This window comes from Sesamum indicum, linkage group LG7 (genome assembly GCF_000512975.1).
Source record: "Sesamum indicum cultivar Zhongzhi No. 13 linkage group LG7, S_indicum_v1.0, whole genome shotgun sequence".
Lineage (NCBI taxonomy): Eukaryota > Viridiplantae > Streptophyta > Magnoliopsida > Lamiales > Pedaliaceae > Sesamum > Sesamum indicum.
Window position 1 is genome coordinate 9467827 of NC_026151.1, and position 14096 is coordinate 9481922.

The window sequence follows — 14096 nt, forward strand, 5'->3', positions numbered from 1 at the left end:
ACCTTATTCAATAGCTTTCCATGAATTTTGTAAGCTTTGTAAAAAATGGAAAAAGGCAACCCCATGAATGATGATGGCTCTTACTTCTTAGTATAATTAGCAAATATTTGTGTATGCACTTAAATAGAGTAGTGTGATGGCTTGAAGTGGGGCAAAAATCTATTTACCTCAAGGGTGAGGGGCCACATCATAAATAATTTCCCTAAACTTGGTGCACCGTCCTGTAACCTTCTAGCCACGAAAAAGAGGAAAAGAAGAAAAACTCTCTTCTTACAATCTTGGCCCATCATTTCCCTGGTTGATGGCGTCCAGCCTGCAATGGCATCCTCTACTTCCCGCAAAACCCCAAAGACGTCTTTTCCACCCACCGAATTCCGTCTCTATCCGCGCCTTCAGGCGCAGCGACCTCGATGGATTCGCGCAGCGTGTGGCGTCCGGCGAACTATGGCGTGACGCTTGGCGGAGAGCTAACGACGGGTTTGAACTGTTCGTTTATGAGACTAGGAAAACGGCGGAGCGGATTGACAGGAGATACGCCGTCTCTAGGCGTCTCTCTACCGTGGCGCAGTCCGCCACCGACCGAGCGCGTGAGCTTGACCGCGAGTTCGAAATTACTCAGCGCTGGCGGAGTTTCACGCTCGATTTCAGTAGGAATTGGCCAAGGGTATTGGTTTTACTGATGAATTTTGTCTAGCAAAGAATTATAATATCTCGATTATTTTATTTTATTTCTTTAGGCGTATGAGATGATCTTGAGTGTTCTTTATGTTAATTGAAAACCAGTTCTTTTATCACTCTGTTTTGTCTGCAGTACAGGAGGCAGCTCAGTGATTTCCTCGATACTCCTCTGGGGAGGAGTTTTGCGGTAAGCATCACTCACAAGATTTGTCCGTGTATGTCTAGTGAATCAAAATAAATGAATGTTCTCCTACTATTCCGAAGAACCATATGTTTGGTGTGGCAGGTTATTTGGATTGTTGGCCTATTTGTTTGTTAAAATGATAGATTGAGTAAATGTGACATTAAGTTCTGCAGTCATTTGGTTGTCCTTAGATTTAGTGAAATCATCGAAGTTAATCTGAATTTGCAAATTACTGAAAATTTTGATGGAGGAAGACAAAATCAATATTCTCGGTTTCATGCTTTTTAATTGTCGTTATGTAGCACTCTTATTGCTTATGATTTGCATGAAGCCCTGAGTTTGATTTTGACATATGTGAGTTTGAGTTGAACAAAAACCAATGCCTAATGGTATATTACAATCTTTGTATGTGATATCATGGTCTGGCAGTTTATGATATGTATTGGTTATGTAGAATTATTCTGATTGTAGTTTGTTAAAATATCTCTATGCAGACACTTTTCTTTCTATGGTTTGCTCTGTCAGGATGGCTGTTCCGAGTTCTGATTTTTGCTACATGGGTACTGCCATTTGCTGGTCCTCTCTTAATTGGGGCTTTAGCAAATAATCTTGTCATTAAGGTAAACATAGCCTGATCTTGTAGTGCCTTAGTTGGGAAGTAGAATCCAGATTTGATTACCGTGTTGTGGAAAAAAAGTTGAATCGGGGAAAAGAAAACATTTCTTGTTTTGCTTTGCTTGTGTGTACAATTATTGTTTGAGTTTTTCATGTTTCCGCTATTTTCTAGTGTATGTTGGCTTAAATCCTCATGCTGCGTGAGAGATACCTTTCCCCCTAATTTGTTAATTCCTCTGAACAGGGAGAATGCCCAGCTTGTAAGAGGCCATTTGTTGGAAACAAGAGCCAAACAGTGCAATGTGCAAGTTGTGGAAATATTGTTTGGCAACCACAGGGTGACTTTTTCTCAAGAGGTGGCAGAGGTACTACTTCCACGTCAAAGTCTCAACCAGATGTGATTGATGTTGAATTTGAAGAGAAATGAAGGAAGGTCTGTACGAGGCCACAAGTTGCCCTTCCATGTGGTTGACATTCTTGGGTTAGATATTCCAAAACATAATAGAGAGCAAATATTCCTTTTTATAGCAGACCTGATAGTCACTTCCCCGTCTTCATGTAATCCTTGTATCGCACATTCAGGAATGAGAGGAGCATAATCTTTGCTGTACAATTTGTCATTGTGCAAGTTCTTTTAAGACTATAACTGATTAGAGTAACACCTTTTGGTTCATGTGATAAATGGCATTTTGACCATGTTCTGATTTCTTGATCCATAATCTCAACATGAAAATTTGGCATTATGGTCCATGGAGAATGGTACATATTTCAAACCCCTAGTCAAATCTTTGCTAGTCTTCTCACATCAGGCTCCTATTTCCTTGTTAGTCTTGAAGAGCTAGTGTACATACTAACAATGATCAAATTGTATAATAAAGCCCCACAGAACATTTGAAAAACACATTTCTCATCATTTTTATTTATGCCCGGAAGCTTATTAGCTCTCTCTATTATTGAAAGAGTGACATCTTTGCATTTGCTTGTTATTCCCTCGCATCTGGCAGCTCTCTTGCTGACAGCGCAACTGATTGAGGGCGGATCTTCCAGTTTTGGCACCACAACCGGTCGTTATGCTTAGTCTGTATCAGACACAGACCGGTTTCCCTTATCAACCACACACACGATCTGTTGCACCGGGCATGCACTTTCCTGGTGTAAACGCCGTAATTCCCAGAGCCATATCTCGTCTTGAAGTCACAGTAAAACTTTGTACTGTGCGAAAAGTTGACATGGAAGTGCCAAGTGAAATTTTTGCCAGAAGGAAGATCCCGGACTCCAAGATTATCTTCAGAGGAATAACAGTGAATGGTGATTCTTTCACCTTGGATCTCATTTTTCACTGTAACTCTGGTGTGATGAATTGCTTCTGATGTGATTAGCATGGTAAATAGTAAAATCGTAAATGTGAAGAACAAATTTTCTCCCATTATCTTCATTTGGAAACGGCTCTGTTGAAGAACAGGGCTGGGGTCTGAGTGCATTTATAGGAAGTGGGATGTAAAGAATCTCAGCAAATATACAGTATTTTGACCATATTTTGGCTTTCTTGATACATGATCTTTAGCATAAAATGTGATTTTTACAGATCATGGAAATGGTACTGGGAATGTAATTGCTAAAACAATCTTGTTTAACTTGCGGCGATCCAATTTGAATCTGAACCTAAGACTGTAATGTGATTTGGTGCAGTAATGAGTAAAATTAGAACAATTAGAAGGGGTGAATAGTAATTTAGCCCCTCTGATATTAAAAATGGCCACATTACCCCTTTATGAAATAAATATAGTTATCCTCCTATACTTTTTAAAAATATAGGAAGGTAAATTGCTTCATTTTTAAAAATCATAGGGGGGTAAATTGTTGTATTTAAAAAATATAGGAAGGTAAATTGCTATTTATTTTTCATAAGGAGGTAATTTACTCATTTGTGATATCATAAGGAATTCCTTACATTTTTCCCGAATTAGAAGTATGTAATAGAGTCATGATTCAAGACAATTGAACAATTTACTGTATTTCTAATCTCATAATCCTACATATACAGTGTATCTGATACTTTATAATACAAATAAAAACAGGAGGGTGGAGATTACATCTTTCTAACAAGGTCTATTCTTCCTACAAAATTTCCTTCATTTTTGGCATGAAATGCATCAAAACTACAGCAAGCTACCTCGGAGAAGACTCCCTCCAAAAATCGGACAGCCAGAGGAGAAACTTTACTATAAAATATGACTAAGGGGTGTCTATGTATTTTTTGAATTCGAATTACTTTTTGATGATGTTAGATATCATGAAGCACTGTGCAATTATTCGTATTGATAGCCTAATCTCATCCAACAACCATTTGTGTTTCAGTCGACTCAACGGGCTCCCTGAACTTAGCCTTCTCGCTGAGTTCTTCAAATGAGTTCACGAGGTTCTGTAGCCTCGCAACAAACTCAATCAACAAAGAAGTAAACGTTGCAAGCGACAAAGCACTTGCACTTTCATATGTCCTGACTTCGCGCTCATTGAGAATGGAATCACCAAGGAGTGAGAGGCGTGAAGGCCACACTGTCTGCTGTTTAAACATGTCCTCCCCAGAATGCCATCGGGAAAGAGAGAAACTATTGCTCCTGTTAGCATTGTGTGGATCATATTTTGGTAAAATTGGGGCTGGATTGTGATGGACTAATGCACTAAGAGACTTTACCAAGGATGGCTTGTTTACCCTCTCCCTGAGTTCTTGACGTTGTTCTTGTTCTTCAGAATTTGGGGGTCGTTTTTCAATTGCCCAACTCTCTGCATTTACTAGAAGATAAGACTTTTGGTCGATCATCATCTGCAAATTCTCAGCGGCATCATGGACTTCCTGGAGAGGGTCCTCTGGGTTCAATTTCTCCATCTTTTCTAATTTTTCACCAAGCAGTCGCAAGACTTTAGCTCCTTCAACACCAGCCCTCCGAATTCCATCACTAAATGCCCGCCTTAAATCAGATGATGCCTGCAAATTGCAAAGGTGTTTATAATTCTGCATTGAAGCCCATCTCTAGCAGATTGGACAAGAGTTTTCTCAGGAGATGAAGTTCTCCAAGCAAAATACTCAAAAAGTAATGTAGTCACCAACAACAAGGATAATGCGAGCAGAGTGTACAACTTGAACACTAGATTGTACAAGAATAACAATGGTACAGCTGAAATGACCAGAAGAAAGAACGAAAACTAAAATACCTGTATTTCTGAAAGTATACTCCCGTGCAACGCCATTACCATGAAAGCACAATACCTGAGAGCACCACTGAGTTTAACATATTCGCTCCAGGGATATCTGAACATTTTGTAACGGCCATGGGGCGGTTCCCATACAGCGAAACCTAACTGCAAAAGAGCAGTTAAAAACTTACAATGGCACATCCATCTTTCAGATATTGTGTCTTTTCAGATCGAAACATCCCTCAGATTGTTGGTGGTGAAACATAAGTACATACCAGTGACTCCTCTTGGCTAGTGGACTCTACAGCAGCTCTATATCCCTTATAAAGAATATCATCAGCAGCCTGGTAGACCAGAATTTTTGACGGTATTCTTGAATATCCAACACACTGCAAGTACATATTGATACACCCTGAAACCAAGAAACAATGTTATCCCAAGAAAACTGTTGAACAGCATGCATCTGCAACTAAATCTTTAGTTCACCTTCCAAAGATGTTGCAACCCCTCGAAAATTTTTGACAACCAGCTTATGCAAATCCTCACCAGCCCAAATAGGGAAAACGCATACGTTCATGACCAAGCAAACACCAGCACCGACCATAATTTGCAGCAATCTAGAAACAGCAGTTTTAAGAAAATCTGGGGTTTCAGATACCAATACGATACAAAATGTCAACAAGAACACGCGAAATCCATATTCGTACTGCTTCATAGCTGGGTGCAACTTCAAATAACTAGCCAAAAAACCTGAAGTCCAGAAAGCGTAAATCACTAGTCAGATGCACTCTTACTGTCAAGCCCCAGACTGCAGGTGTGAGGGCCTGCGGGCAAGACTCGCAGCATTGTTGGGTCTATTAGCAAATATTTCCAATTTGTCCTCACTCTGTAGAACTGGTTAGTCTGAAATGGTAGTGGATTTCATTTCACCCAAATATAAGCAACATTAGTTTCCTCCCACAATATATGCGATTGATATATCACACTAACCATGCTTTGATAATAAATAACACAAAATGAGATTGTTAATGAGAATACACAAAAAGCAACAGACCTGCGAGAAAAACGCTGACCACAACCACAACTTGATGCAATGCTCCCGTCGCCTTAGACAATTCTGCAATCCCCAGAGCAAGTGCTCCAGCAGATAAGGTTCCCAGCGCTCGGTTAAACCCTTTGTTAAGTGTAGCGCCTACATGCACACCCAGCCAAATAAGACACACATGCACATGCTTACAAGCGTACAATGAACATTGGAGAAGCCATTAAATAAAAGTTTCCTATTACACTAAAATGCACTGATTAAAAAGCATAGGTACTTGATCAGGACTTTCATATGCTAACGTCAATTACAACATATATAAATTCAACATTGAGCTACAACTTACCTACAACCCGGATAATGAACATCAAACCAGTGATTAGAAAATCACCAAATGCAATATTGTGCATGTTACCAGGTGGAATATTGATGGACATTGCAACATGCAGTGATTCAAAAGCACCACTCACCTATGCTAAACTCGAACACAACAATTACAGTGAGAATAGCCCAGATGTGATTCAGAGTAAAATAACTTGCAGACTTTCTGAAAAAGATGAGCACAGAAACCAGAGACAGTGCAGCGCCCATTTTAGCTGCAAAGATCACTTTTCTCGGGTCGGATCTTCCCATTTCAAATGCCCCAACTGCAGTTCCCTTAACATCCCTCCACCACCCCAAAAATCTCTCTCCAATTGCTTGAAACATACGACGAAAGCAACCATGATTTTTGCCATAAGAATCGTTCAATCCCTCGTCGGAATAATACTTACCCGGAATCAATCTCACTCTGCTGCTCTCCGCAAAACTTCCTCTCAATGACCCCGAATGCGACGCCATCGAGCCTCTTATGCAAGTAGAAACGGCGTAAAAGAATCAAGAATCAACGAAAATCATCGTGCAAAAACACGTAGATTCATAGCCAAACAAACGAAACAATAAACTATTGAATCCAAACACGAGGAGTAAACGCAAGAATTGCGACGGAAGGGATGACTACAATTGGGCAATTGATTTCTTTTCAAATTTCTGAAGGGAAATATCACGATTGATCTGAAATCGTTGGTGGGTAACTGCAATTTCTTGCTTCAGAATACGTTAGTGATCTAACTTCATCCACAGAGATTTCTTAGCGAAAATTTCTGGGATGAAACAATGTGAAAAGAAGGCAGGTGAGTATTGAAGGATATGTTTCAATAGCAAAAGCTTCTTTTCACGATTCCTCGACTCCTCTGTCGCTCCTTCTTCGTGCATGCGCGCATTCTTGGTTTGTGTTTATACATTTTTGAGCCACCCATGTCTACGTGTTCGGCGCGTCCGTCACTTGGACAAATGGTTGGTTGGTTGCTACCCGTCTTTACGTATTTGTTAATACAACCTCAGATTTTCTGTTACTTCTCGTTTTGAAATAATAATGGTTATTTGCACTTTGACCCTTCTAAATATAGGTATTTTTCTAAATTGAACCATTAGATTTAATATGTGTTTTGATTGTTTCGAAAGACTGTAAATGTGCCAAACATCTACATTTGAGGGTTTATACATTCTTGATTGGTGTTTATACATTTTTGAATCACCCACGTCTACGTGTTCGGCGCATCCGGCGCTTGGACAAATGGTTACGTGTTTGTTATTACAACCTCTGATTTTCTGCTAATTCTCGTTTTGAAATAATAATGGGTTATTTGCACTTTGACCCTTCTAATTATAGGTATTTTCTAAATTGAACTATTAGATTTAATGTGTTTTGATTGTTTTGAAAGAATGTTTAAATGTGTAAATGTGCCAAACATCTACATTTGAGGGTGCTAAATGCAAATTACTCCTTAATAGTCTACAAATTCTCTGATACATTTCTTTTCCCGTTAGGAAGGCCTACCGATAACAAGAAGAAAGATCAAATAAGTCTCAGCCGCAGACTAGGAAAAGTTGATTCATAGCAAATGAGGTCAAAACAAGGAAAAATTCATACATGGGGTGGAAATGTAATGTTGCTAGTGCTGATAACTAGTAGAAAATTCAGATGTTTGGTTCATAAATAAAAAAAGAAACAGCAGAAAGTCCAACAATTTGCTGTTACCAAAACTCAATATCTTTCCTTCTCACTATCTTATTTCTTTTCTTCCTTTTCGGCCTCTGCTGCCCTCTTGGCTCTAACACCAACATGGCGTTCGTTTGTCCTCTCCAGACGCAGCTTGTCATATGCCTTGAATGATTTCATGTCTTCTGTGACCTTAACTAGCTCCACAGTTGGCTTCTCACGAACAATTGGCAAGTAAGGACCTGAAACTTGCGTGGCTGTAGCCAACTCTTCTGGAGTAGAATCACCAGCCTGTTGGGAGAAAACGAGGAATCGTTGTGTTAAGTGTTACTGAAATAACAAATGGTGGAGCTTCTATCTGAAGCATCAAGGTTACCTTGAATTTGCGGACCCGTCTTGGGAAGACAACGAGCTTGGCCTTGTATGTCTTCAGCCTCTGGACATTGGTCTGGAAGCCCTCCAAGGATCGGTTTCTGCGCCTATGATCAACGGAGATGCCAATAGTTGGGGCAAGCTTCTTTGGGATGCCAGCAGCCTGGTTGACACAAATTCAACAAATATCAATATACAACACCCCACCAGTAACTGCAAGAGCAAGAACACTGCAACAAGGCCCAGTTTGAATACTCCAATCAAGCTTCTTCCAGTGGAAACTGTGTACTTATAAACATTCGTAAAGCAAAGAGCAAAAATGAGAAAAATTCTGAACTGAATTTTCTCAATTGCAGGAGGAATAGAATAACTACAACAGTCAATAGAAGTAAGCCTCAGTAGAGTGTTGACAAGACATTAACAAAAATGAGATATTTTAAACACACTTAGCCAACTTGCAAATAAATCCAATTTAAAGACGGACAACCATGTTAATAAATAATACAGGAAAGTATGGTTGGATGCAAAGTAACTAACCTTCAGTTCCTCCAGAGAAAATCCCCTACCAGCTCTGACTTTCATGTTGTACTTCAGTGTCTGCCCATGGACAACAGGGCGCAGCGGTCCAGCAGTAGGCCTGGGGAATATCTTCACAGCTTTCTTCTGTCTTGCTGAGGAAGTGATACATCAAAACAGTAGAACATGACAATTTGCAGTTGAAACAAAGATGTACAACATACAAATTTGGACGCTACTGTAACTTAATTAATTACAAAGTAAATCTACAATCAATTGAAATGATTACCAATTCTTCTCCTTGTCTTGCGAGCAGGCTGGTTAAACCAGGTCTTAACATAGTTTTGCCAGTGCTTCCTGAAGTGCCCATTAGGCACAACATTGTTGTGCTTAACCATGGTTCACCTAGAGTACAGAAGGAACGCATAAGCCTTAACTCTATTAGGACAACCAGTTAATATGAACCCAGAATCATTAGACATTAAACCAAATGCTATAAAGAAAACATTCAGAAAAACCTAAGATGAGTCACAGATGTTTGTTACACGTTTAGAAAATCAGTAGAGAACAGATGAAAAACTTGACCAAAATATACAACCGAGATTCTTTGAACAAATGATCTACGAACACTTAAATAGAGTTTACATAGAGGTAGTATGTTAAAAACCGATCACTAATCAAGCAACATTCGACGATGCAAATTAATCAGAGGATTCACAAAACGAATCAATCATTTACCAATCCTCTCAGGGTTGTCAAAACATTGCGGAGAATAAAACTTCTAATCTAAAGCAAAAGGCAGAAATTAACAAACACCGCGAGCAAGTTCCGTTAAATTGAAAAGAAATCACATTAAACCAGTTCATACATTATCTCAACTAAAAAAAGGAAATAGACAGATACAACCGTGTCAATTCCGCTAGCTTCAAGCTCAACATATTTATCACTCATACAACATCCAAATTATGAAAATCGATTCAAATAAGCTTCATTTTTAAAGGATGTATAAAATAAACTAAAAGGAGAATTCAGATCTTAGGGTTTAAACTTACGGTGGCGAAAGTGGCGAAGGTGGCGAAGGCTGCGACGGACGGGGAGAGTGGAACACTGCTTCACGGACAGAGGGTGTTTGGATTTATATACAGAAAAACCCTAGCCAATCTTTGATTTCAATTTGGGCTGAAGACAATGCAATATTCCACATGTGACGCCCAAACATTTTGGGCCTATTTGGATCTTGGAGTGGCCCAATATATATAATGGGCTCTTCCTTGAACAATGGCCTGATTTTGGACCTATTTTTTAAAGGAAAAAGACTTAGAAAAATGTCTTATCAGATTTTTCAATCTATGTGTATACTTTTTATTAAAAGAGTGTGTGGCTAAATTTATTTAAATATTTTATTAGCTCCTAAATACTATAAAATATTGTAAGAGTTTTAAGGTTTATTTTAAAGTATTTATATAAATAAAATATCAGAGCTTATAAGATATTAGAACATTTTGCATAATAAGCCCCTCATATTGTAATAATGGTTGAAAAATTCATCAAATTATTAAAATTTAAAATTATATAATTATATATCGGGAAAAAAAATCAATTATTTGAAGTGTAAAAGAGAAATACTAACAAAATTATGAGTATATTTTTATTTATTAAATGTTAATATTATAGAACTTATAAGATCAGCCAAACATCATCTAAGTGTGAGGAATTTAGAAAAACTAACTATATTACATTTAAGTAAATTTACAAAAAAAACCTTATTCTTCTTAACTTATACGTTCTCATACGCCTATAAGTGTAATTTCATCCAAATGAGTAGCTTCGACATGTAACTTGTATCATTTTCAAATTTTGTCCTTTAAATACTTTGTATAGTCATAATTTTATACCGTAATGCTATTATAATAAAATAATATATTTTATTTAATATTTTATCCTTTTACAAACACATTGTTACAATCAAATGTGTAGCTACTGCTCTCTCTCTCTCTTTGTTGGGACACATATTGAATGTGCACAAATACTACTACTAATAATTTCTTCGGGCTATGTGCACATGTATTTTTTAGGCTTGTCCCTCTGTGCATTTATACTTATACGTTACTAGCTTTCATGTGAGCATATTTAAAAAGTATCATGATGTGGGATGAGGGAAAACTCAAGTTTGTGAAAAGAAACCAACATGATGTATCTGAAGAAAGAGAAAAAAAAAAGTATATGAGAAATTTTATTAAAAGGTATGAACTGAATTAAAGAGTTTATTTAGATACTCAGAAATTGATAAATAATAGAATTATCTTTTATACTAGTATAGATATAGATGTATATTTAAATAATATATATAAATTTTTGTATTTATAATAACTTCTATTTCTCCAAAAATATAATATCAAACATATATATAAGCACAGATCTCTATTTTTAAGAATAAAACCAAGTATGCAATACATACATTGAAACACGCTCCTTTTTTTCGTTTTTCTTTCTCTATTTTTTTAAAAATAAAAATAAAAAATAAAAACAGTTAAAAGGACGTTTTAGAATAAGATTTATTGGGCCGAGTACGTGGGCCGTTCTAAGATGGTCACTTGATTTGATAGATATAATTGGGCTGTGCTTTCAACCTTTTCACAAGATAATTTTTCAATATAAAAAGGCCTTATATCCTATATCAGACCAAGTTTGATTGTTGGCTTTGGGCCTATGGACTCGGAATGAATTATACATGTTCATGCTCAATGTGAATTCGAAAATGTTGAGTATATCTAGTTTTGCCCTCTTCAGCTAATTTCATTTTAGTACAAATATTGACAGACAGATCATTCTGATTGGCTCATCGTCAGACTGAATTACCTGCAATTTGTATTGTATATTCTGTCATATTATATATATATATATATGTGTCATGTATATAAAAATTATTTTATCTATTTTATTTAGGAAAAGATTTTATATGCTGCCTGAAATATAGGTTGTATTAACCTCCCTTGTATAAAATTGCAAATTTGTATATCTTTTAAAAATCTTTATTATCTTCAATATTTGGTTCGTTTGGTCACACCAAAAAGTCCCCTTCGCTCGACCCAATGTTATCCACTCATCTTAGGTGTTGCCGTGATCTTTACCTTATCCTGCGCATGTTATGCTCATCTTTTAGCTTTGTAGTAGTCAAATCAATGCAATTTTTTCATGCAGGATTTAAGGGGAAATGAGGTGGTGAGTCATCATAGTAACTGTTGTGTGTAATATTTGGTAAGTTTAGTTGATTTTTTTACCAAGAAGTTCGAAGCCCTCCCATTAATTACAAACTTAAGTTTTGTTTTCACTTTTAGAAAGTGTTGTTACAGGTGATTGATTACTGTCTTCTAAACTATCATTTATCGAATATTATCCCAAATACTCTCTTTTACTCTCTCTCCGAGAACTCTACTTTATTCTCCCATGTACTAAGCTTGCAAAACGAGATAACCTAAAACCATCAAGTAGAAAGAATAAAAGAGAGAACGGATAATAAAAGTAACAAAGTTCTTCTTCCATACCAAAGAGGGATGGGGATAACTCCACAACCACCCATTAAGTACAACAATATCATATGGTGAAAGCATCATCGCACTACAAAGCAACTTCTCACCCAATTACACACAGAAGTGACATATAATCGCTGACACGGAATTATTTCACAGCACTTGTTTATACGGTCTTTATATATATATGTATATATATATATATATATACGAGGCCAAACCTATGTTTTATACTCACGCTAAGATCTTATTTTATAGTAGGTATAGGGCGCGAAGGTGCTTGTTTCTACAGCTCAAGGTTGGACAGGCTTGTCCAAGTCCTCTAGGGGGCGGAAGAAGGCTTTTTGGTCCAACACTGAATCTGCACTAGCGCTTACACGTAAACCACGGTCCCCAACAAAAGACGGTTTGTGGTCCGTTGCAGGGCCAAACACCCCGGTCTGAGGGTGAGGAGCCCAGTATTGGTCAGGTTGGGGTGGGATTACATCGTCAGGGACCACGGTCGGGCGGACATGCTCCTCCAGGTTCTTGTCGTAGACTGAAACATGCACACCCCTCCTGAAAAAGATATATATGTGGATCAATTAGCAGCAATATTTTGATTGTGACGAGAAGAATATGCTTAAATTACGAGAACAAGAAACATAAACATGATTTGTTAATTAGGTGTAATCTATAAAGAATTGTGCTAGTTGATCATATGGGATAGCAAGAAGTTGTTTCACCATATAAAAAGGTTTGAGTAGGAAAATAAATGAGCATGTTCCAGAATGCGTCCCACCATACTCATTCCCCACTCCTCTGTTGGACTATAGTATATATAATTATATAGTGTGTATATTATATAATACATATATATATATATATAGTCAATACGAGACAATTGGAATAGAAATGTTGACAGCAGGTGCATATATTAAGTAGGTAGTTATCGCATCCTCTGTTGAAATATAGTATATATAATTATATAGTGTGTATATTATATAATACATATATATATATATATAGTCAATACGAGACAATTGGAATAGAAATGTTGACAGCAGGTGCATATATTAAGTAGGTAGTTATCGCATGATTAGAGGACGTTTAGCGCCAACCAAAGTGGGCTAATTAATAGTCACCATGATAAATAAACAAGACGATACAGCTAGCCAACCACTCACCTTCATCAAATCGATAAAAAAAATAAACATAATGCCTCCATATTTTCCATGCACAGGCAGCCAACCAACTAATTAAATACAAAATCTATTAGTGGAATTCTACGGCCTAGTTCAGTTTGATCAAACTAAGATCAACTTATTGCTCAATTCTTTTTTTCTTTTCATTTTTTAATATATATAAGGGTGGTGTGGGGGAAATGTGGGTTAGAACCCAAGATCTTACAACCTACAACTTGTGCAGTACCAAATGCAAGCTAATCACGACTTTCAACAGCCACTTGATAGTTCCCATAAAGCCAAATGGAAACGTTAGAAAGAGAAAAACAAGATTGAACCGTAATGTGAAGGCTGCGTTTAAAAGCTTAAGTGATACAGGAGACATTTCAAAACTATTTCAAGAGAATATATCACATGCCATTCAATTATCTGAATGCATCAAATCTTACTGCGTATTCATATTTTCCTATTTTTCTATTTAGTTCTTTTTAAAGAAAGTTGTTAAATTTCCACCTCAGTGATAAATATAATTGATGTACAACAAAATAGTAAGTAGCACGCAACCGTGAAGAAATGGCACAACAACCCCCGCACGTCGCAACAAACTCCAACCAAAGAAAGTGATATGCATCCCACCATTAATGAATGGACCCAACCCCAATCATAGATCATAATGTTCCACAAAAAGGTAAAAACTCCAACCCCACATATTACGTGCTGGAGGCTTTTCATTTTTCTAGATGCGGACCACATGTCATGT

The 14096-nt window shown here is 37.2% G+C and overlaps 5 protein-coding genes and 1 long non-coding RNA gene across 8 annotated transcripts in view; 2 read left to right on the forward strand and 4 right to left on the reverse strand.

Annotated features, from left to right (window-relative positions):
- Nucleotides 187-2185, forward strand: LOC105166810. Of its 2 annotated transcripts, XM_011086298.2 has the most exons (4): nucleotides 197-664; nucleotides 812-865; nucleotides 1357-1482; nucleotides 1722-2185. In XM_011086298.2, the coding sequence occupies exons 1-4, from the start codon at nucleotides 302-304 to the stop codon at nucleotides 1902-1904; spliced, it is 726 nt and encodes a 241-aa protein (XP_011084600.1). In that variant the 5' UTR covers nucleotides 197-301; the 3' UTR covers nucleotides 1905-2185. The 2 variants fall into 2 exon arrangements, with proteins under 2 accessions (XP_020551172.1, XP_011084600.1); XM_020695513.1 differs by lacking the exon at nucleotides 1357-1482 and having other exon boundaries at nucleotides 187-664.
- LOC105166811 lies at nucleotides 2461-2958 on the reverse strand. The gene has a single exon (XM_011086299.2). It carries the CDS (start codon nucleotides 2956-2958, stop codon nucleotides 2461-2463), a length of 498 nt encoding a protein of 165 aa, XP_011084601.1.
- On the reverse strand, nucleotides 3629-7123 carry LOC105166812 (aluminum-activated malate transporter 4). Of its 2 annotated transcripts, XM_020695232.1 has the most exons (7): nucleotides 6185-7123; nucleotides 5727-5864; nucleotides 5380-5422; nucleotides 5159-5289; nucleotides 4948-5084; nucleotides 4691-4837; nucleotides 3629-4463 (listed from the first exon to the last, which is right to left on the reverse strand). In XM_020695232.1, the coding sequence occupies exons 1-7, from the start codon at nucleotides 6552-6554 to the stop codon at nucleotides 3810-3812; spliced, it is 1620 nt and encodes a 539-aa protein (XP_020550891.1). In that variant the 5' UTR covers nucleotides 6555-7123; the 3' UTR covers nucleotides 3629-3809. The 2 variants fall into 2 exon arrangements, with proteins under 2 accessions (XP_020550891.1, XP_011084602.1); XM_011086300.2 differs by having other exon boundaries at nucleotides 5159-5422; nucleotides 6185-7121.
- On the reverse strand, nucleotides 7616-9814 carry LOC105166814 (60S ribosomal protein L13-1). Its single transcript, XM_011086303.2, has 5 exons — nucleotides 9696-9814; nucleotides 8933-9048; nucleotides 8665-8798; nucleotides 8132-8290; nucleotides 7616-8046 (listed from the first exon to the last, which is right to left on the reverse strand). The coding sequence occupies exons 2-5, from the start codon at nucleotides 9039-9041 to the stop codon at nucleotides 7825-7827; spliced, it is 624 nt and encodes a 207-aa protein (XP_011084605.1). The 5' UTR covers nucleotides 9042-9048; nucleotides 9696-9814; the 3' UTR covers nucleotides 7616-7824.
- LOC105166815 overlaps nucleotides 12158-14096 on the reverse strand; it is a 3206-nt gene continuing 1267 nt past the window's right edge. Inside the window, exon 2 of the mRNA XM_011086304.2 lies at nucleotides 12158-12731. Coding sequence (XP_011084606.1) covers nucleotides 12467-12731 — 265 coding nt within the window. The 3' untranslated portion in view covers nucleotides 12158-12466. The remainder of the gene's footprint in view (nucleotides 12732-14096) is intronic.
- LOC110012317 lies at nucleotides 12730-14010 on the forward strand. Its single transcript, XR_002287429.1, has 2 exons — nucleotides 12730-13097; nucleotides 13237-14010. It is a non-coding gene; the product is annotated as an uncharacterized LOC110012317 (long non-coding RNA).